The following is a 21,209-nucleotide window of genomic DNA, read 5'->3' on the forward strand; positions in this document are numbered from 1 at the left end:
TGTGTTATAAATGGAGTTCAGAAGATCAGCTCATACGTAGCAGGATTTTGTTGTGAATATAAAGGGAGAAAATATTTTCTCAATTGTACAGTAGTATTTTCTGGTAAATTTACATTATCGTTTGAGCCAGCTATGGCAGGACTGTTTCACACGGCATGAAAGATATATCCGACAGGTGAAATTCCCTTAGACTTAAAAAAAAGTGATATAATAATACCCATTCCGTAGAAGGCAGCTGCTAATGGCTGTGAATATTGTCGAAGCATCAGTTTAATAAGTCACGGTTGCAAAATACTGACACGAATTATTTACAGAAAAAGCGAACAACTGGTAGAAACAGACATCAAGAAAGTATGAATTTTGGAGAAATGTACACACACATGAAGCTATGCTGACCCTATAACTTATCTTAGAAGAAAAGAGCAAAAAAGGCCATCATAGAATTTGTAGATTTTAAGAGACAATCTTTTTAACAGTGGTGACTAGAATGGTCTCTTCGAAATTCTGAAGGTAGCTTGGGTAAGATGCAGTGAGCTAAAGATTATTTACAACTATACAGAAATGAGACTGTAGTTATAAGAATCGAAGGACATGAAAGGGAAGCAGTAGTTGAGAAGGGAGTGGGACAGCCTTGTAGCCTCTCCTTGGTGTTATTTAGTCTTTACATTGAGCAAGCAAAGGAAACCAAGAAGAATATTGGAGAGAGATTAAAGCTCAAAGAGAAGAAATGAGAAGTTTGTGGTTTACCAGTGACATTGCAATCCTGTGGGAAATGGAAAAGGACTTGAAGAGCGGTTCAGTGCAATGGATGGTGTCTTGAAAAAAAACTATGCAGTGAATATCAACAAAAGTAAAACTAGGGTAATGGAACACAGTCAAATTAAATCAGGTGAGGCTCATAAAATCAGATTATGAAATGAGACGGCAAAATTACTAATTGAGATTTTGCTATACGGACAGTAAAATAACTGAAGATGGGGTGAAATAGAGAGGCTATAAAATGCAGACTGGCAATTGGAAGAAAAGCATTTTTGAAAAAGAGAAGCTCGTTAACATCAGATATAAATTGAAGTTTATGAATTCCTTACTGTAGGTAGTTATTTGGAGTGTAGCCTTGTACAGAAGTTAAACATGTACAGTAAGTACAAGGGAATGCTGAAAGTAATGCCTCTGAATATTTTATGTGAAAACTCTTAATGGCATTTAAATAAAATAAATTTTACTAACATTCTACATCTTTATTCTTTACGTCTAGATGTTTATTCCTTAATACAGAAAGGTCTGGTTGAAAATTATGAATTGTTTAGGAATAAAGAAAACAACTCACTGAAAGGCAGAAGCTGTGCATCATCGATAGGCACACAAACAAAAGGTGTTCAGATTGGCTAGTTTTCAGAATGTACTTCCTTTTTCTAGCTGAAGGGAACAAACAAACACACACACACACACACACACACACACACACACACACACACACACACACAAACACACACACACACGCCTATCTCCCTGCATTGTGCTCAATTGACTGAGCACAGTGTAGGGAGACAGGTGTGTGTGTGTGTGTGTGTGTGTGTGTGTGTGTGTGTGTGTGTGTGGGGGGGGGGGGGGGGCGCCTTTTTTCTACAGCTAGAAAAAGGAAGTGTGTTATGAAAATTAGCTAAGCTTTGTATCTTTTGTTTGTTTATTTCTTAACATTGTCACCAGGGTTACGAACACATTTCTCCCAACAAGAGACCAGTTTTTTTTATGTTGTCACTGTAGAATGTTTGACTTTGTTGATGGAACCACAACCTCACCTCTGCTTGCACTGCTTCATCGCTATCAAAGTGAAGTCCTCGAAGGTATTCGTGAAACAGATGAAAATCAGATGGAGCCAAGGCACTACTGTATGGAGAATGATCGATGACAGTGAACCCAAGGTGTCGGATTGTTGAGATGTCACAGTGGTTGTGTGTTGTCTAGCATTGTCACATTGAAGGAGAGGATGCTCCAAGTGCAGGCGAACTGTTTGTATTTGAAACTCTAATACATCATGTTGTTTCTCATGTATCAACATAGTTACGTTCCACATTGCCATGTTACACACTGCAGTTCACAGCTCTCTAGTGGCAGAGAACTGCGGATATGTGGACATGAAGAATAAAAATGTTAATAATATCCATTCTGTTTAGAAAATCTTAAGAGTCTTCACATGAAATATATGGAGGCATCACTTTTCAGCACTCTCTCGTAGTGCGTACTAGAAGACGAGAGAAGCTTTTGAAATGGAGTTCCACAGAAAACTGTTAAATGTTAGATGGGTATATTTAATAAATTATGAGTTAGTACTGAACTGAATTGTGGAAAAATAAAATTCATTGCACAAAGTGACTGAAAGAAGATATTGATTGATAGGATACATCCTGAGGCATCAAGATATCATGAATTTGATAATGAAAGGAAGCTGGGGAGAGGGGATAAAATTTGTTGAGGGAAACCAAGGAGTTACTTCGCACGTTATAGGATACTGTGGAGAGCTGGATCAAACCAATCTTCGGACTGGAAAAGAAGAAAAAGAGAGCAAGTGTTTGAAGAAATGAAGGGAAGATGACTATATAGAAATGAGGAAGTGAAAGGTAGTTGTAAATAAGAAATCGAAAAGCAAAGACAGTATCACAAGCAAATGGTAAAGGGTTCAGAAAAATAAATTCTTGTTGTGATTATCTCTTTATTGAATCTGATTTTGTATCATTGTACAGAATGAAATCAATAATGTTTTGCTATTGGACAGTATTAGTGGGAGTCCATTTTCCTGCAACAACATACATAAATGTCTTGCAAGAAATGTTGTGGTACTGGTAGACATTTCACTATACCTGTCTAAAAAAACAGATATTTATAATATTAAATATGACAGCAAAAACATCCAGAACAACAAAATAGTTAAAAGTATCCTGTACAAAGTAAACAGTTCTGGAGAAGAATTGATAAATTTTGTTCACCAGATGCGGCTGGCCTTAAAAGCGGCAGGGTTTAGAACCTTCTGTATTCACCCATATTTATTTTCTTCGGTCTCAGACAAGGCAACTTGGATAAAACAACTAGGGTACTGGACATGAAGTTTATATAACTGGTCATATTTTACTTGTGACTGTACTAATTTGCTTATTTCATGTGGAATTTCCGTTACAGGAGCGGTATGGCTGCTTGTTTTTTTATTTTGGATCACATAATATTTGGTGAATATGAACATGTTTGTACGTTTGTATCTTACTTTCAGATTTATTGTTATTATTTTGTTTAGATTTTCTGAACATATGTAAATCTTTTTCAGCAATGACTTCAGTCGTGTTGTTGCTGAGGAGTACCTGAAATATTTCAATTTTGAGGGTGACACACTGGATATAGCCCTTCGCAAGTTCCTAAAGCAGTTCAGTTTGACAGGAGAGACGCAGGAGCGGGAAAGAGTCCTTGTTCATTTTTCAAAACGCTACCTTGACTGCAACCCAGGCACATTTAATTCGCAAGGTAACATAATTTTATGGACCTTAAAGACGTGGTGGTTTAGTTTTAGTTGTTTGAGTCTCTCTCTCTCTCTCTCTCTCTCTCTCTGCATGCTTTTGCTTGCTCTTTTTGCCCATATCTGGGCACACATATATTCCTTTGCCACTTTAATGCAGCAGTAATTTTTAGAAACTGAGAATACATGCTTTTTTTCATTTGTATTTCATTAAGTCTGAAACTTCAGGTAAAAAGTTTGATAATAGCGTTAGAGAATGCATAGAGTCGGAAAATACTTTATTCTGTCAAATGTTCTCTGATTGTTGTGTTTTGAAATGTCTATAGCCAAGCACTGAGGATTTTCATACCAGAAAGAAAATCTAACAGAACTTGTCGTAAACTCGAGACATTTTAAGCTTATAACTAAGAATTCTTAACATTGAAATTGTTGTGACTTGGCAAGACAGCCAAGTCACTATGCGAGGAAGCCGAAATGCACGCGTTTACGCTCACGCAGACTGGCGTGAGGTCTGGAACATTACAAGGAATTAGAGTAGCCAAAAATAGTACATAGCTTCTGGAATACTTAACGTTAATTCATAATTGTAGAACATCGCTCTTGATGATACAGAAGTATAATAGCAATAATAACAAAGGATAATGGCGCCTTGCTAGGTCGTAGCAAATGACTTAGCTGAAGGCTATGCTAACTATCGTCTCGGCTAATGAGAGCTTATTTGTCCGTCATCCATCTCTGGCAAAGTCGGCTGTACAACTGAGGCAAGTGCTAGGATCTGTCTCTAGACCTGCCATGTGGCGGCGCTCGGTCTGCAATCACTGACAGTGGCGACACGCGGGTCCGACGTATACTAACGGACCGCGGCCGATTTAAAAGCTACCACCTAGCAAGTGTAGTGTCTGGCGGTGACACCACAGAAATAATGGCCGTTTTATTTGTTTCATTTCTGTTCATAGTAACATATCTCTGTGAAAAGTGAAATGACAAATTCCACTGATTGTTTTAAAAACAGCTCACCAATTGTAAATACTGTTTACAAAACATGAAGTCTGTGATGTACATGGGGGATTGACGTGAAGAAGAAACTACATTATGATACCATATGTTAAGAAGTTGAAATGTTTCCCCATATGTTCTACCTCATTTTGTTGACATTGATTCGTTGAAATTCAATTTAACCTGCCAATGGTACTATTACCTGTTGATAGTGCCACAAAGTTCCCTCAGTAATACGCAAATCAAAAATAATGAAGATGTACTTTTAAATGTACATAAACAACTAACAGATAGGTTTCTTTCTTTGGGCCTTTGTCCCACTTCAACGCGGGGTCGGCCGTGTTATTACGGATTTGGCAGTGTTAGTTGCAGAGGGTGGCCAGTGCCCTCCTGCCGCCAGAAACAACTAACAGATAGATGACATGTATAAATAAATTAATATTATGAACAAAACAAACTCTGGAATATGTCATTTAAAAATTCTGCATTCCCACTTGTAGGCTTCCAAGCAAAAGCCACCATGTCAACCATTTTGTGAGGTGTAACAATATGGAAAGGATAGATTGCTACTCAGCATATAGAGGAGGTGTTGAATCACAGACAAGTACAATGAAAAAGACTCCTGAAATATTAAAGCATTCAGATAAAGTCCTTCTTTTGCAATAAAAAAAACCACACACACTTTCACATAAGCGCAACTCTTACATACATGGTCACTGTCTCAGGGTCCTAGAGCCCTACTGCAACTGTGTATGACCAAGCAGAAATCAGGGATGGGAAGTGGTGGGAGGGAGGTGGCATGAACAGGGAGGGGGAGGATAACAGGGTATGGATAGAAGAAGATGCTAGTGCTGCCTGACATAGTGTAGTAACTTGGTGGGGACAGGATAAGGCTGTTAGATACATCGTTGGGAAGCAGTGGTTGAGGGGGGGGGGGGGGGGTAGCAGAGGAGAGACGTAGAGAAGGGGAGAGGACTTGAAGGTGCATTGGTGGGATAGACATGAGTAGTATTGGAGTAGGAGCAGGGAAAGAGATAGGTAGATCGGAGACAGGGACTGGTGAAGCTTTAGGCAAATGGAGGATATGTTGCTGGAACAGGTCTAAACTTCGCAGTTCAGAAAAACTGGGATTAGAATGAAGAATCATGAGCAGCAGCTGTGTGAAGCAGTCATTAAGATGAAGCAGTCATTAAGATGAAGCAGATCTTGTTGAATGGTATGTTCAGAAACAGAATGGTCCAACTTTCTCTTGGCCCATACTTTTGGACAGACAGCCTGCAAATTGTCATGTCCACATTGAAAGCAGGGCAGTGTTTGCAGCATAGTTGATGCATCATGTTGTTGCTTTCACAGGTGGCCCTGCCTTTGATGGGATAGGAGATACATGTGATAGGGCTGGAGTAGGTGGCAGTGGCGGGGGGGGGGGGGGGGGGGGGGAAGGTGTGTGTATTGCAGGGGTATGAGACATGAGGCAAGGATTGAGAAGTAGGGGTGGAGTAGGAATGGACAAGGATATTGCATAAGTTCAGTGGGCAGCAGGAAACGACTGTGGGAGGGGTGGAGAGCATTTCAGGGCAGGATGACAGGTAGTTGGAACCCAGGCTCCAGACCTGGGTGGTGCTGAGTCATGAAAGGAGTGTTCTTTTATGGCTGGATAATGTGGGAGGTGGTAGCTGACTGGAGAGACAAGGCACTGGAGATCTGTTTCTGTACAAGGCTAGGAGGGTAATTTCGATCTGTGGAGGCCTCCTTGAGACCCTTGGCGTGATTTGGAGAGGGACTGTTCATCACTACAAAAGTGATGACCGAGGGTGGATCGGCTGTATGGAAGGGACTTCTTGGTATGGAATGGGTGGCAGCTGTCAGAGTGCAGCTATTGCTGGTGCACAGTGTATATGCCCTGGCACAACTGGAAAATCGGTGAATAACCCGGGAATTTTTTCATCCGGGGGAAAACCTGGAAAAACATGAAATTTTTAAGAATTCCGGGAATGTTTCATTGTTTTAGTCTACAGTTAAATGTCTGTGGCTTTGACTGGTAAGAACTGACACTCTAAGAAAGAATATTACTGTATCCCACTATTGCAGAACCACACTTCAGCAATAAAACATCAACGAGAGGGGGAAAAATAAACACTTAAGTTTCAAAGAAAATTTATCATTTACAACAATAAAACACAGTGCTCACACATGGTCTGCTAACAGTGAAATATGTCAAAGACTTTAGGATGAAGACTGTGCAACAATTCGTAACAACAAACTGCTGACATCACAATTGTTTACATTAGGTTTGTTTGAGCAGTTGTCAGCAGCCCATTTGCAGTTGTATGAGCAGTACCTTCTCCTGCTTCTGGCTACCTGAAGTGTTGCTGTTAGCTATCAGCAGTAGCAACAAGAAGCCAGATGCCACCAGCAAAAAATTTTCCGGCGCGCCTTATCTGCCTGATTCGCACATACGCAGAGCAGTCTAGAGTTGTAGTGGGGAGGGCGATAGTCTCCATGTGACCCACGTTTACATTTAATGGGTTTGTTGTTTCCTTTTCGTGTACAGGTCCTATGTCAAATGATAACAAAACAGATTTCTGTGGCCAGGAATTAAAATACACTCACGTAATTATGGAAGGCTAGAATATGTTATTAGTTTGTTTTTTTATTGCCACAGTTTTGACAATCAATTATTAATCGCCTTTCATAACAATGAAGTTATATTTGTCAGTTTGTTAAAGAACTTTGACGTTTATTAATGTTTTCCAGTGAGGCTGTCAATTTATTTGAAATGAAATGTTTCATTCCATACTGTCGCTAGTTTCAAATGTTTGCTAGGTTTCGAGTGCACATTTTCATATTCTGACACAGTTGGCATTATGCTGTAATAAAGAACTGAACGTGAGATAATACTTACAGGATATGGATTCTACCTTTTTGCAAACACACTGCTTTTTCTTTTTATCCAAACATGTTTCAGCACCTCCGTACCAGCATCAGTGGGTTTCTTGTTTGTCGAAAAACTATAAAAAGTGGACATCTTTAGATTATAATTTATTTAACAAAGTGAGACCTAAAGAAAGTTTTTGTTCATTTTGCTTCGCACTGTGATCTAACATTGTGGTTTTGCAGGACCAACTTGATAGTGTCCTGCACTGATAGCTTGTCATCTGCAAACCAAATGATGCAAATGTAAATTACATTGGTGATTTAACACATCCCTTGATTTTTAAAACCATGATTTTTAGCTTGTCAAAATGTTTTGCGTACATATTTGTACATATGTTTTGTTGTGACTGATCCTTCTTTTTTTTTTTTCCCCCCCAAGTACACTGCACTCACACACACATTAATGTGTTTTCATTTGACAAAATTCGAATTTGGTGCTAAACTCTCGTGGGAACTAATGAACACCGACAGGGTTAGAAAACACAACGCAATGCTTATCACATCTTGTGAAGTAAAAAGGCTTTTATAAAGAAAGAAATTACAATACGCTGTGAATATCTGCTGTCATCAGCTGGTGAGATTGTGTGACGTAGGGTATGATTGGCTTACGAAACCACATCGCAGTCTCAATTTAAGTGGTTTGGAAACCAACATGCATGCTGTGTTTGGTGGAGTTTAAATTTATACTTTCGTAATATGAAAATGTGCAGCGTACATTAAAGATCTTTCAAAAAAATTTTTTTTTCCACTAAAGTGCCATTAAACTCCACGCTGGTGAATAAAACCTTAACCATTCAAAGGGTAAGTTTTACAGTTCCAGGGGAAAGTTTACAGTCACTTGGCATGGAAAAAGTGTATTTTCACCCAGAAAAAATTGTATTTTTGAGCAGGAAATCTAGGAAAAACCCGGTAATTTTTATCCTTGTCCGCATATACACTCTGTGGTGGCTGGAAGGTTTGATATTGATGGATGTACTGATGTAGTCACCCTTCAGGTGGAGGTCAACAGGAGGAATGTGTCATCTTGGGTTGAGAACCAGGTGAAGCAAAATGGGGAGATGATGATGAGGTTCTGGTGGTAGGTGATAAGTTTGGGATTCTTAGTGCTTAGGAAGTAGTCCTCTAGATGGCCCAGGAATAGGTTGACATAGGACGGTGCCGTGCAGGTGCCCATTACTGTACCACAGATTTGTTTGTAGGTGATGCCATCAAAGCAGAAGTAATTGTAAGGATATCACTGATCAGCCAGAAAGCTGTGACCACCTACCTGAAAGCCAGTATGTCCACCTTTGGCACAGATAACAGTGGCAACGCATCACAGCATGGAAGCAATGAGTCCTTGGTATGTCGCAGGAGGGAGTTGGCACGTCCTGGGTTTGATTCCTGCCTGGGTCAGGGATTTTCTCTACACCTCGCCCCTCCACGGATTGGGTGTTCATGTTGACTCATCATGTCGTCATCATTTGGGAAAATGGTGAGACTGGACTGTGAAAAGATTGGGAATTTGTACAGGCACTAATAACTGATTCGTTGAGCACCCCACAAACCAAACAGCATCATCATCATCATCATCATCATTGTCGTCACCACCAAATCTGCACACATAGGTCACCCAATTCCTGTAAATTCTGGGGGGGGGGGGGGGATTAATTCTGATGCCACATTCAATCACTCCGATGTGTTCGATCGGGTTCAGACCTGGTGAGATGGGGATCCAGCACGTAAATTTGAATTGACCACAGTGCTGCTTGAACCACCCCATCACACTACTTGCCTTGTAACATGGCACATTATCTTGCTGAAAAGTGCCACAGCCGTCAGGGAACATGATAGTCTTGAGGAGTGTATGTTGTCTGCAACCAGTATGTGATACTCCTTGGCTGTCATGGTGCTTTGCATGTTCTCCACTGGACACATGAATGCCCATGTGAATGTTCCCCAGAGCATAATGGATCCGCCGTCAGCTTGTCTCCGTGTCACAGTATATGTTAACATTGGTAGATGCATGGGTCATTGGCTGTGGAGGCCCATCGATAGAAGTGTTCTGTGTACTGTGTGTTTGGACACACTTGTCCTCTGCCTAGTATTAAAATCTGATGTTTGTTGCACCACAGTTTACCGCCTGTCCTATTTTACCAGTCTACCCCAGCCTTAAGTGAGGGGTGGTGTTGGTTTCACCACATGTGGAAGACACTCAAAACATCACTCCTCAAATGCCTGACAAGTCTGGAGTTTCCAAAATGCTCGTCCCGAGCATCTGGGCCATCACAGTCTCACAGATAGCTTTCGCGCCTCCCCATTCTGCACACGGACAGCATCTTTGCTGGTACAACATGCAGCACGCGTGTGTGTGACTGGCAGGCATCCCTCACCTGTTAATGCTGCTGTTACCTGAATGGGTGTATATCGATAGTAGGGTTGTAGTCATTATGTTCTGGCTGATCAGTGTAGTTGGTCATGGTGACCAGGAAGGATGTAGTAGTTTCGAAGTGAGATGGATATTGAAACATGTGTTCAGTAATGGCAAGGCCATGGGCGTTGGGGATGTTAGTGTAGAGGGAGGTGGCATCAGCATTGATGACCATGGTGCTGGGTGGTAGAGAAACAGGAACTGTGGAGAGTTGATGGAAGACATGGCTGGTGTCTTTTATGTGGGAGGGTAGGTTGCAGGTAGTTGGCTGAAGGTGTTGGTCCACGTGAGCGTAGATTGTGTCTGAGGGGTTACAATATCCAAGCCCAATAGGGTGATGGTGGAGAGAGATAGGACTAGGGGTTGGGTTCTAGAATGGATCTAAGAATTTGAGAAAGGACTAGTGGCCCTGCCGAATTTCTGGAATAGGGTCACTGTGGCATGTTTTGTAGGTGGACGTATCTGATAGCTGGGAGAGTCCCTTTGCCAGATATTCCCTGTGATTCATAACCAGAGTGGTGGAGGCTTCATTGGCAGATAGGATTTATAACATCACAATCAGCTTTTAGATGATGGAATGTGGCTTTTTCTGTGGATGTAAGCTTGGTTACCATGTTGAGGGATTTGCAGAATGGTGAGGAGGCAAGATTGAAGGATAACAAATTTTTAGAAGTTAACGGGGATTGTTTTGGAGGCAGTGGCGGCGGATCACGGTTGGATGGAGGAGTAAACTGATTCGGGCAGGGTTCAGTGTTGGTTTTGGATTGAGTCTGATTGGTACAGTAGGTGTTAAAGAAGTGTTTTCATGTTTGTGTGTGTGTGTGTGTGTGTGTGTGTGTGTGTGTGTGTGTGTGTGTACTGTAGAAGTAGTTCTTTGTCTGAAAGCCCTAATATTGAAGGATTCTCTTTTCATTGGTCCTGTCTGCAACTGAACACCTCATCTGTACTGTAAGTAGCACTCTATCCATTCCACATCATTGTTACTCTATCTTGGACTTCCCGCTGTGTTCATTTTTCGAACTGCATCATTTACTCAGTTAATCAGGAAAACAATCTGCATATAATTTTTGGAATGAAATGTATTGTCATTGATAAACAGATACAGCCTTAAGTTTACATTGAGAACTTTCCTCTTAGCACCCTACTCTTATTCATTGTGTGACAGCAGCCGTCACTTGGGGCGACAAACTGAGTGGCATGCCAGTGGTGCCCAAATCCAAAGTTTGCACAATGTGTATCATAATTAGTATCTAAAACTTGAATGGGTGAAAGTATACAGTAACAAAAGCCAAGAAATCGAAGAAAATAACTTTTTGCCAGATAATTGCAAATGTGTGTTTACAAGCTATCACTGTGTATTAAGGTCCTTCAGCAACCATCTGTAGACCGAATAATGAAGCTGTGCTTCAAAATGTTCATTGGTGAATAAAAATTTGCTTTTGAAAAGACTGTAGATTTACTTTATTATTAAATTTTCAGTTATTATTATATTTGTTATTATTATTATATTAACACAAATGGGTATTGATTCTGTGGTATGAAAATATCATTACTGATTATATAAACCTGTTATCTGACTTTCAGCAACATTATCTTGAGAGTTTTCAAATAATGTTTTCTTTCTCAGTTTTAATACAATATATAATTATTATATTAACAGATGCTGTTCACACTCTGACATGTGCCATAATGCTCCTCAACACGGATCTTCACGGTCAAAATATTGGTCGCAAGATGACATGCACGGAATTCATTGAAAATCTCTCAGAACTGAATGATGGTGACAACTTCCCAAGAGAGGTGCTCAAACAGCTATACCAGGCAATTAAATCTTATCCACTTGAATGGGCATTGTAAGTAATGTTCAGCTTACAAGTACTTGGCTCATTACACTCTGTATGTTACGTTTGTTACATCAGCTGATATCTGTGGTGAGAATGAGAGACTCTTCTATTAAAAATGTGTCATTAATCCAGATTTTATGTTACGTTCTGTACATCCATTCACATGGCAGAAGTATTGGCCAGCAGTGCAGGAAGTGTTGCAGAGTGAGTACTAGGTCACCAGCATTGTGAAGCCTAGTGCAGGGTTGGCTCAGGTGACTGTTAACATAGGGGAGCTATGTAGGAATTTTATGAAAGAGGATCAGGTAGTAATTGTGAGTGGAACAGGGAGTAGTCTTCATAGGGATGGGGAGTATGATGTAGGTAGTGACCTGGTAAAGATAGCTATTAAAACTGGTGGCACTAATGTGCACTTTGTGCCACTGTTTCAGCACAATGATCGGGCTCAACTTAACACTGCTGCTAAGTGTGTTAACATGGGGCTGGAGAGGGCACTGATGGTGGAGGGCATGGGTCACATTGCAGTGGTGCCAGTTGAGTCTATCAATAGATCGGGTTTCACTAGGCATGGCCTGCACCTCAGTAGGTTTGGGAAGGTGAGGCTGGCAAAGCTTATAGGTGTCAGTGTAGAGGGCGGTGGTGGGATCACAGGTGAAAAAATTCCTGTAGTAGTTGGTGTTAAAGCTGCACCTTCTTTAGAGTGAAGTCAGCTGATAGGTATTCCTGCTTAAAGGAAGTCCCTCTACCGAAGGAATCACCTTCAGAGGAGTTCAGGTATCCAACTAGAGAAGGAATTAGCATATTTCATCAAACTGTAAGAGGAATTGGAGATAAAATTTGTGAACTGATTATAGATGATGACTCTGACATTATTGGTATATTGGAGCTCCACTTAAATAATTCGACAGTTAAGAGGCTTCCTTTACCAGGATACAGATAAGCTGGCTGTTTTTTCAAGGAGTTCTTTGTGGAGTGGGGTAGTGACCACATATGTAGGAAAAAAAAATTGTATTTCATTTGAGTCCGTAGACATATCATGGCACTGAACAGAACATCTATTTGAATGTTGTGTAAGGGCAGTTGAATTTAATTAAACTAAACTTCTGATTTTTGTTGTTTATAGTCCCCAAACTCTGACTTCAGAGAATTTCTGCTCAAGTTAGAGAGGATTCTTGGTTCACTTTATAGGAAGTACTAAAATTTAGTTACATGTGGTGACTTCAATATTAATTCTGTATGTGATTGTGCAAGAAAAAGGATGTTGGATGATCTATTAAATTCGTATGATCTGATGCAGATTGTTTTATTCCAGCCAGGATGCAGGGGAACAGTAGCACAGCGATAGACAATAGTTTTATTCATTCTTCATTACTAGATGGGAGTCTGTTAGTAAAAGGGTGAATGGCCTTTCAGACCATGGTGCACAAATTTTAACACTAGAAGGTTTCTGTACTCAAACAGTTGTTATATATAATTGCAAACCACATAGAAAAGCTAATCCAAAGGCAGTAGAGAGCTCTTTAAAACTCATTAAGAAACAAGAGTTGCAGGATGTTTATAGTGCTAATAACATAGATGACAAATATAATGCTTTACTTAACACATTTATCATGCTCTTTGAAAGTTGCTTTCCATTAGAATATTCTAAACGGGGTACCTGCAGTAAAAGTCAGCCTGGGTGGCTCACTAATGGAATAAGGATATCATGTACAACAAAGTGGGAATTATATCAAAATGTTAGAAGTACTCACAATCAAGCTACAGTTGCCCATTACAAACAGTATTGTAAGGTGCTTAAAAATGTTATTAGGAAGGCAAAGAGTATGTGGTGCACAAATGGGAATAGCTAACTCACAGGATAAAATTAAAACCGTATGGTCAATTGTGAAGGAAGTGTCTGGTCAGCATCACAAGGTCGACGATATAAAGTTAGTTCGTAGTAAAAATATTACTGTTACTGATAAATCAGATATGTGTGCAGTATTTGACTATCATTTTCTGAGCATTGCTGGTGAATTAAATAAAAATTCAGTTTCTACGGGGAATCATATAACACTCTTCGCAAATGCCTTTCCGAGATTGATGACTGAAATATTCCTGTATGATATTGACAAGGGGTAGATTGAGTCAATAATTAAACCACTAAAGACTAGTGACTCTCATGGACATGATGGAGTGCCTTGCAGAATATTAAAGTAGTGTGCTGCACATGTTAACCCTGTACTTAGCCATATTTGTAATGTTTCCTGTAAGAATGGTCAGTTTCCTGAACAATTAAAGTACTCAGTAGGAAAGCAGCTTTATAAAAAGGGAGAAAGGGATAATGTAGACAATTTTAGACATATTTCTATGCAATCAGTGTTTGCTAAAGTTATTGAAAAGCCTGTGTACATAAGGATAATTGATAATTTTATTTCATATAATTTGCTATGAAATGTACAGTTTGGTTTTAGAAATGGTTTAACAACTGAAAATGCTGTATTCTCTTTCCTCTGTGGGACAGCGGATGGTTTAAACAAAAGGTTTCAAGCACTAGGCGTATTTTTTTTAGTTAATTAAAGCATTTGTGTTTATCACAAGATATTGCTCCAGAAGTTGGACCATTATGGAATATGGGAAGTAGCTTACAATCCGTTCACCTCTTACTTTAACAGGAGACAGCAAAAGGTAATTATTTGTAGTGTTGAGAATGGCTATGATTTGGGGTCTGAGTGGGGCATGGTGAAATAGGGGTGCCCCAGGGATCGGTGCTGGGGCCTCTCGTGTTCCTCATTTATATATAAATGGTATGCCCTCTAGTGTCACAGGCAATTCTAAAATATTTCTGACTGCTGATAACACTAGCTTCATAGTGAAGGATGTTGTGTGCAACATTTGCTCAGCATCAAATAGTGCAGTTCATGACATAAGTTCATGGCTTTTAGAAAATAAACTAATGCTAAATCACAGTAAGACTCAGATTTTACAATTTCTGACACAGAGTTCAACAAAACCCGACATTTTAATTTTGCAAAATGGGCATATGATTAGTGAAATTGAATAGTTCAAATTTCTAGGCATTCAGATAGATAGTAAACTGTAGTGGAAAGCCCACTTTCAGGATTGTGTTCAGAGACCTAATGCTGCTGTTTTTACTATTCGAACGGTATCTGAAGTAAGTGATAGTACAACACAAGAAGTGGTCTATTTAGCTTATTTTCATTAGCTTATGATACATGGTATTATATTTTGGGATGGCTCTTCCCATTCTTGAAAGATATTTTTGGCTCGGAAACAGGCGGTTCGAGAATACGTGGTGTAAGTGTGCAAACCTCTTTGTCGACCCCTGTTCATTAGTCTGGGTATTCTGACATTAGCATCCGAATATATATATTCTTTACTGTCATTTCTTGTTAACAATATCACCTTATTCCCAAGAATTAGCAGCTTCCACTCAGTTAATACTTGGCAGAAATCCAATCTGCATTTGGGTCGCACTTCCTTGACTCTTGTGCAGAAGGTGTGAAGTATACTGCTGCATCCGTTTTCAATAAGCTACCACAAGAATTAAAAAATCTTAGCAGTAGTCCACATGCTTTCAAATCAAAAATAAATTTTTGAGGAAATACATTTTTTAAATATCACACTGAAGAACTGATTACATAAATGAGAAAATTTAACGTTTACAGTACTTTTGTAGGCATAACTCTTAATTGCGTGTTTGACTTTTCTAAAATTTTCAATGCTTATATTTGAGTACAGAGACACAGTTTCCAAATTTTTTCTAAAGTCAGTAAATGCAAAGACTGGGAGTCAGTAAATGCAAAGATTGGGAGTCAGTAAATGCAAAGATCAGAAGTTAAAAGTTTTGTTAATACACATGTTCAAAGCATTTCTTTTTTATCATTAGCATTAATTACAAAGAAAGCTACTCTATTGTTCATTTTGTCTAGAAATAAAATAATGTACTACAGTATAACACATTAGTATCATACTTTTCTGTAAATGTTTGGTAAGTAGAAGTGTAAAATAGTGACAGATGTTATTCAGATAAAAATTCAAAATACTGGGTATGACTACCAATATTAGGTGATAAGGATATCCACATTCAGACATAATCTTCCAAAGGCTACCATGGCTCACAAGGTCAAGAGCCTTCTCGAGGTTGATAAAGGCGATATCGGTTTCTGTATTAAATTCTCTGTGTTTTTCTACAGTGTTTTTAATTACAAACACATTGTCTGTGCCTGAATGGCCTGATTTAAATCCATTTTATTATTCAGAAGTAATAGCTACTGTTATACTTCTCATGAGGTTATTGATGTCATGAGTTACAATTATGGAATGAAATTTCCATTTCTTGAAAAGAGAGATTACTTCTGCTCTATACCAAGGATCAGGGGTTGTGCAGTTCATCCAGCATTCATTTACTAAGTTTAAAAGTCTTTTATCTGGCCCTCATATTTAATTAGTTCTGCTTTTATTCCATCTATTCCAGCAGCTTTTCTGTTTTTCATGCACTTTCAAAGCCACATGGAGCTCATCCGTAGTAATTGGATCTACTGTTTCATTGTAAACACTTTCCCCATTGTTACCTCTAGCCTTCTTTGTACACAATAATTCTGTATAATGCTTTATACATCATTCATTGGATATAATGGCAAGTGAGGTAGTGTCTTTTTCTACCTTGTTCATATGCCCATTGCTGTCTACTATGTATGTCATGTTCTGAGAGGCTTATGATGAAGTGTCACGACTCTTGGTGTGTTTTGCATTGGATATAATGGCAAGTGAGGTAGTGTCTTTTTCTACCTTGTTCATATGCCCATTGCTGTCTACTATGTATGTCATGTTCTGAGAGGCTTGTGATGAAGTGTCACGACTCTTGGTGTGTTTTGCACTCTGTTTGTTTCACAGTGTTTCTTTTTGTTTCTTATTTTTCCCTGCTCTCGTATGTTTTTGTCTGTAGAAATTTCAAACAAGCTACTTGTTTTTCTTTAATGGCTTCTTTAATTTCTGTGTTCCAAATTCTGAGTTTTTTTTCCCATATATCTTTTTTTCCAATTGCTTCTGAGGCAGTTTTGTTGACACATGTCTTAATATTAATTCACTCTATATCGATGATTGGTAGCGAAGCAAGGTTTTCTTGGAGTCTGTGCTGATAAAGTTTTGAGGTACTATATTCCAACTGGAGGTGTACTTTGGACAACTCATACTGTGGTTTCTTTTGGAGTTTCTCTGTTTTCTTCACTTTTGATAGTAGGCTTAACTTACTGCCTAAAGGGTAGTTGTTGTTGCCTGTGTCGCTTTCTCTATTAACGTGTATATCTTGTATAAGAGTCTTAATTTTATCATTAAGTAATATATTAGCAACCAGACATCTTATGTCTCATGCATTCCATCTGAACTCGTGAGAGTCTTTCTTTCTGTAAAATGATTTAGTAATTTTAAAATTATTAAAAGAGGCAAATTGGCGTAGGTCCTTTGATTATTGTTAAGAATGTTTTCTCCAAATAGTCCTATTATACCTGGTATGGGTAGTTTTCAGACACTTGCATTAAAATCACCGGCTTTGACAAAATGGTCTGTCTCGTTAATGCTGTTAACTTCTTTCTGACAAAGTGTCAGTATCAACCTTCCTTCCCTCCTCTTGTCTGTATACAAGATGACCACTTGGAGTTTGAAATCTGACTGTCACTGTTCTTTCATTTATGAAGCTGTACTGATGAATCTTTCTTCTCAATTGATCACTGAATGAAATTGTTACTCCAGCATTGGTTTGTTTTCTTTGTGGGATGCATCTCTAAGCCATCCAGCAGTCTGTCAGATCTTTTGTTCCTTTTTAGTTTTTTTCTTAATTTCTGTTATTATTGCAGTCTACTTCCCTCTCATTGAGTACTCGATTTAAATTGCTTTCTGTGTTGGTCAATCCTGTAACATTCCATGTAGCTAAAGACATACAATCTGTAATCACAAATCTGTTGTCCTTAAGATTTTCCCATTGTCATCAGTTGATCCAGTCCTTTATCTGAGGCTATTTGTGAATTTGTTAGTAATTTTACAATCCCCAGGCTGCATTATGACTGCTGCACAGATTAAATCACGTGATGGGGCTGTCGCCACTAGGTATCGTGACCTGCCTGATTTTCTGTTGGAGAGTCTCTCTTAGGGAAGCTGACACCACCGTGCCTCTAGAGCCCTCTCTGCCATTATGGGGAAATTTAAATGGCAAATTAAAGCAGTAATATGAAATGTGTGTGTACTTTGGTAAGAAGGAAGAAAGAAGGTCTAATCCTTCAAATTAATTAATTAATTTTTTTTTTTTTTTCAGAAATGTTTCTATATTTTCTAACAATTTTTGATGACAGAAGGTTGTGTGAAGTGTGTGTACGCTACCTTCCCAACTCCTTTGTACGAGTTGACTTACTTGAGAGTGAACAGCCAATCTTCTTCCCTGTTTAGGCAGCTGCTGGAATCTCTATAAACTTCTAAAGATGATGCTAGTTAAAGGAATTTCTAAGACTCCCTCTTTATTCGTGAAATAAAGAGGTACTCGAAGAATACTTTTAGTTCACTATCAGTATATTTCAGCTTCCACAGAGAACAAAATTCACACTTCTCACATAAACATTCGACTTCTTGTAAGTCACCTGTGTCGTCTCACATTGGAAACAATTAAGTTACATTTGCAACAGAGTTGGTTTAATAATCAAGACTCTGTTACACCGAAATCACAAACATGTCTTGCCTCTAGACAGTTACATAAATACTCCATGGTCCTCTCGTACGCACTCACTAAACATCCATGGACTGCTTGTCGGTGCTGTTCGACCGCTGCATTTACATTCTTCTTGCGACTGAATTTAAACCTGCACACACAGACATGTGACACACAGTAGGTAGGATTCCACTCTCTCACACTTGTATCTAAAATATCGTGTGTTAGAGATGATAGAAGGCTGAATGGTTCTAGAATTTACGCAGAAGTTCTCGAAACAATACAGTTTGGATTGTATTCAGCTCAGATGGTAAATATCCTCTTTTACCATGAAACCATAAGAATTATGTTATCCTGAAGGGAAGGTGGAAATCTCTTAAAATGAAACATATCATCTGTAAGGGAGAAACTTAACATTAGAAATTGGAAGAATGTGGAGGGAGCATTAAATGGAATATGTTTTCAGATCCCTAACAAAATCAATGTTTTTGTAATTTGTTGCCCACTGTTACCACAATAATTAGACACTGTGTATATTTGTGGCAACCCTTATTAGTTCTTGCGTTTATTAATCTATTTTAAGAAGCATGTAGAGGCTACTTATTTTGTCATGGACGTTCTAACATCAATAGCAACTGTACAAAGGATTCCTTATGGAGTCACCCAACAGGAAATGTTGGAGAGATAGGGAAATTTGATTGTGGGATTATGTTACCAACCACAAATATGGGAATTTTGGATAAATCGCTGAACAGTTCATCTGAATAACAGGGATGCAGTATGTATTAAGTCCACTGCAGTAACACTTTTCATTATTCTGTGAGGTACATTCTGGAATCATTTTAATGACCAGAATGCTAACATGTGAACTCCAACTGTTAGTGTAACTGCTAACAATGCTCTCCAGCCCCTGAAGAAATAAAAATTATTACTGCCAAACTGTTGTACATATTTAAACCAGAGAGAATAGTTTTAGTGTTGATAACATTTCTTTTGACATCCATAGTGTATATAAGTCTCTAGAAGGTGTAGAAGCAACTTTAACTGATTTAGAAGTAATAAAAAGACATGTCTTCAGTGTCTGGCTGTTTAATAATTTGCACGATGTGTTGAAAATATTTTCCCCGAATGGACTTGGTAGTTCTACAGTAATTAAAGACTAACTTGCAGATATCTGACCCATAAAAACCTACCTTCCATTTTCGGTTTAGGGTCATTTCTAGATGCCATCTTTTGTTTATGATGTATCATGACAGTTAAAGGAGCCTGTCACCACTGGAGACAGGGCCACAGATTGTCCCAAAGTCATAAAACCACACATACATGCCATAATAACCCACATAAATCCACCTGATGATGAAGATTTAAAGCTTTGGAATATGTTGTGGAAATAAACAAACAGTGGCTGGTACTGATTATGCACTTTTGTTTGGCCCCACGGTGATCGGTGGAAGTTGGCTGACTTCATGCTGTTCCAGAATGTTTACAATCACTATTGAAATTAGCTATGTAACAGTGTTGTGTGCCATAACAATAAGTAGCCATTGTGAATATAGTGTTGATCCATGTGTGGTGTTATGTGTAGTGACTGTTAATATTATTTACAAAAGAGAGCTAAGATGGTGTACCTGGTCCTATTAGTGACTCGCAATCAACTTTCCCGTAACTTCTGCAATGCATGAACCTATTACACGTTCATTCCTTTTGAAAGCTGTGAGCTGGCTGCTGTGGGAGAGGGAGGCAGGTCTTTTCTAAGCAGCCCATGTGCTATGAGCAGATCGCAAATTTCCATTCCCAACATTTTCTGCTCAGGGGCCAAGTGAAAGTGTGTGACCAGTAAACCTGTTGTTTCATCCAATAACAGTCATGGTAAAGTCTAACTTAAAATGTTTGCATTTAGAGTTGTTGATTTATTCCAATTTTAAATGAGATTGTATTTCCGGTAAATATTCTAATAATTTTTGAGAGTATGTTTCCTTCTTAGTGTCTGTGGTTGTGGTGGCAGTGGCAGTGTAATAGTAGGACTGACCTGAGTATGGCTACTACTCAAATATCATGTTGCAGAGACGATGATGCCGGCAGTGATGAATGCAGCCTCCCAGCAAAGCAAGCTGATGGGCAGCATAGCCTTTCAGCTAGCAATCCTTTCCTTGATGTGCCTAATGCTGCTACAGCAGTTGAGTACAAGAAAGGCTATGTTATGAGAAAGAGCTGTATTGATCCAAATGGGAAGAAGAGTGAGTACATATCAATTCCCAATGAAGAAGAAATATTTACATTGTCTAAAACCTTCACAAAGTTAATAAGTGCACAAACATAGAGTTTACATAGTTATAAGCTCTGTGTATGAAACTAAAGTAAAACGAGATAGAAAACTGCTTATTAGGAGAAAGTAAGAGAACTTAACTTCGCTTGGCTTTTCTACTTTTTATGTGTCATTTCCACTCCTTTTTACCCACGTTCTCAACATTCTAACAAATGGAAGCAGTTCCGGAAGTTCTGGATTTATTCCCAGTTTTGAACTGCTTCTCTTTTTAAGCAGAGTATCTATACCTTTCTAAGTTGGTTTGTATAACACCATTGGTTGTAACAAATATGAGAAAAGTGTTTAAAAGATTGTGACCTCCATGTGAATGTTAGTAAGTCTCAATAATCAGTATATAAACCAACAACACTGAGAACAATTTTGTAAATAATATATACATAATGTGGACAACAAAATTTCTTGGAAGGTACCTGAATAAAAATCTTTGCTGGGTAAATCAAATAATTTTTATTTGTGAGGAAAATCAGTAGGAATTTATAACTCCTTGGCCAACTGCAGAT

The 21,209-nt window shown here is 38.8% G+C and overlaps 1 protein-coding gene across 4 annotated transcripts in view; it reads left to right on the forward strand.

The window, feature by feature from the left end:
• LOC126417220 (PH and SEC7 domain-containing protein-like) overlaps positions 1-21,209 on the forward strand; it is an 826,610-nt gene that overhangs the window by 656,931 nt on the left and 148,470 nt on the right. For all 4 annotated transcript variants that reach the window (XR_007575542.1, XM_050085103.1, XM_050085104.1 and 1 more), the window contains exons 8-10: positions 3,317-3,510; positions 11,503-11,695; positions 20,448-20,620. Coding sequence is in view for 3 of the 4 variants with exons in the window: in XM_050085103.1 (XP_049941060.1) it covers positions 3,317-3,510; positions 11,503-11,695; positions 20,448-20,620 (560 nt within the window). In the remaining variant the exon portion in view is untranslated. The remainder of the gene's footprint in view (positions 1-3,316; positions 3,511-11,502; positions 11,696-20,447; positions 20,621-21,209) is intronic.

Source organism: Schistocerca serialis, chromosome 1, assembly GCF_023864345.2.
Source record: "Schistocerca serialis cubense isolate TAMUIC-IGC-003099 chromosome 1, iqSchSeri2.2, whole genome shotgun sequence".
Taxonomy (NCBI): domain Eukaryota; kingdom Metazoa; phylum Arthropoda; class Insecta; order Orthoptera; family Acrididae; genus Schistocerca; species Schistocerca serialis.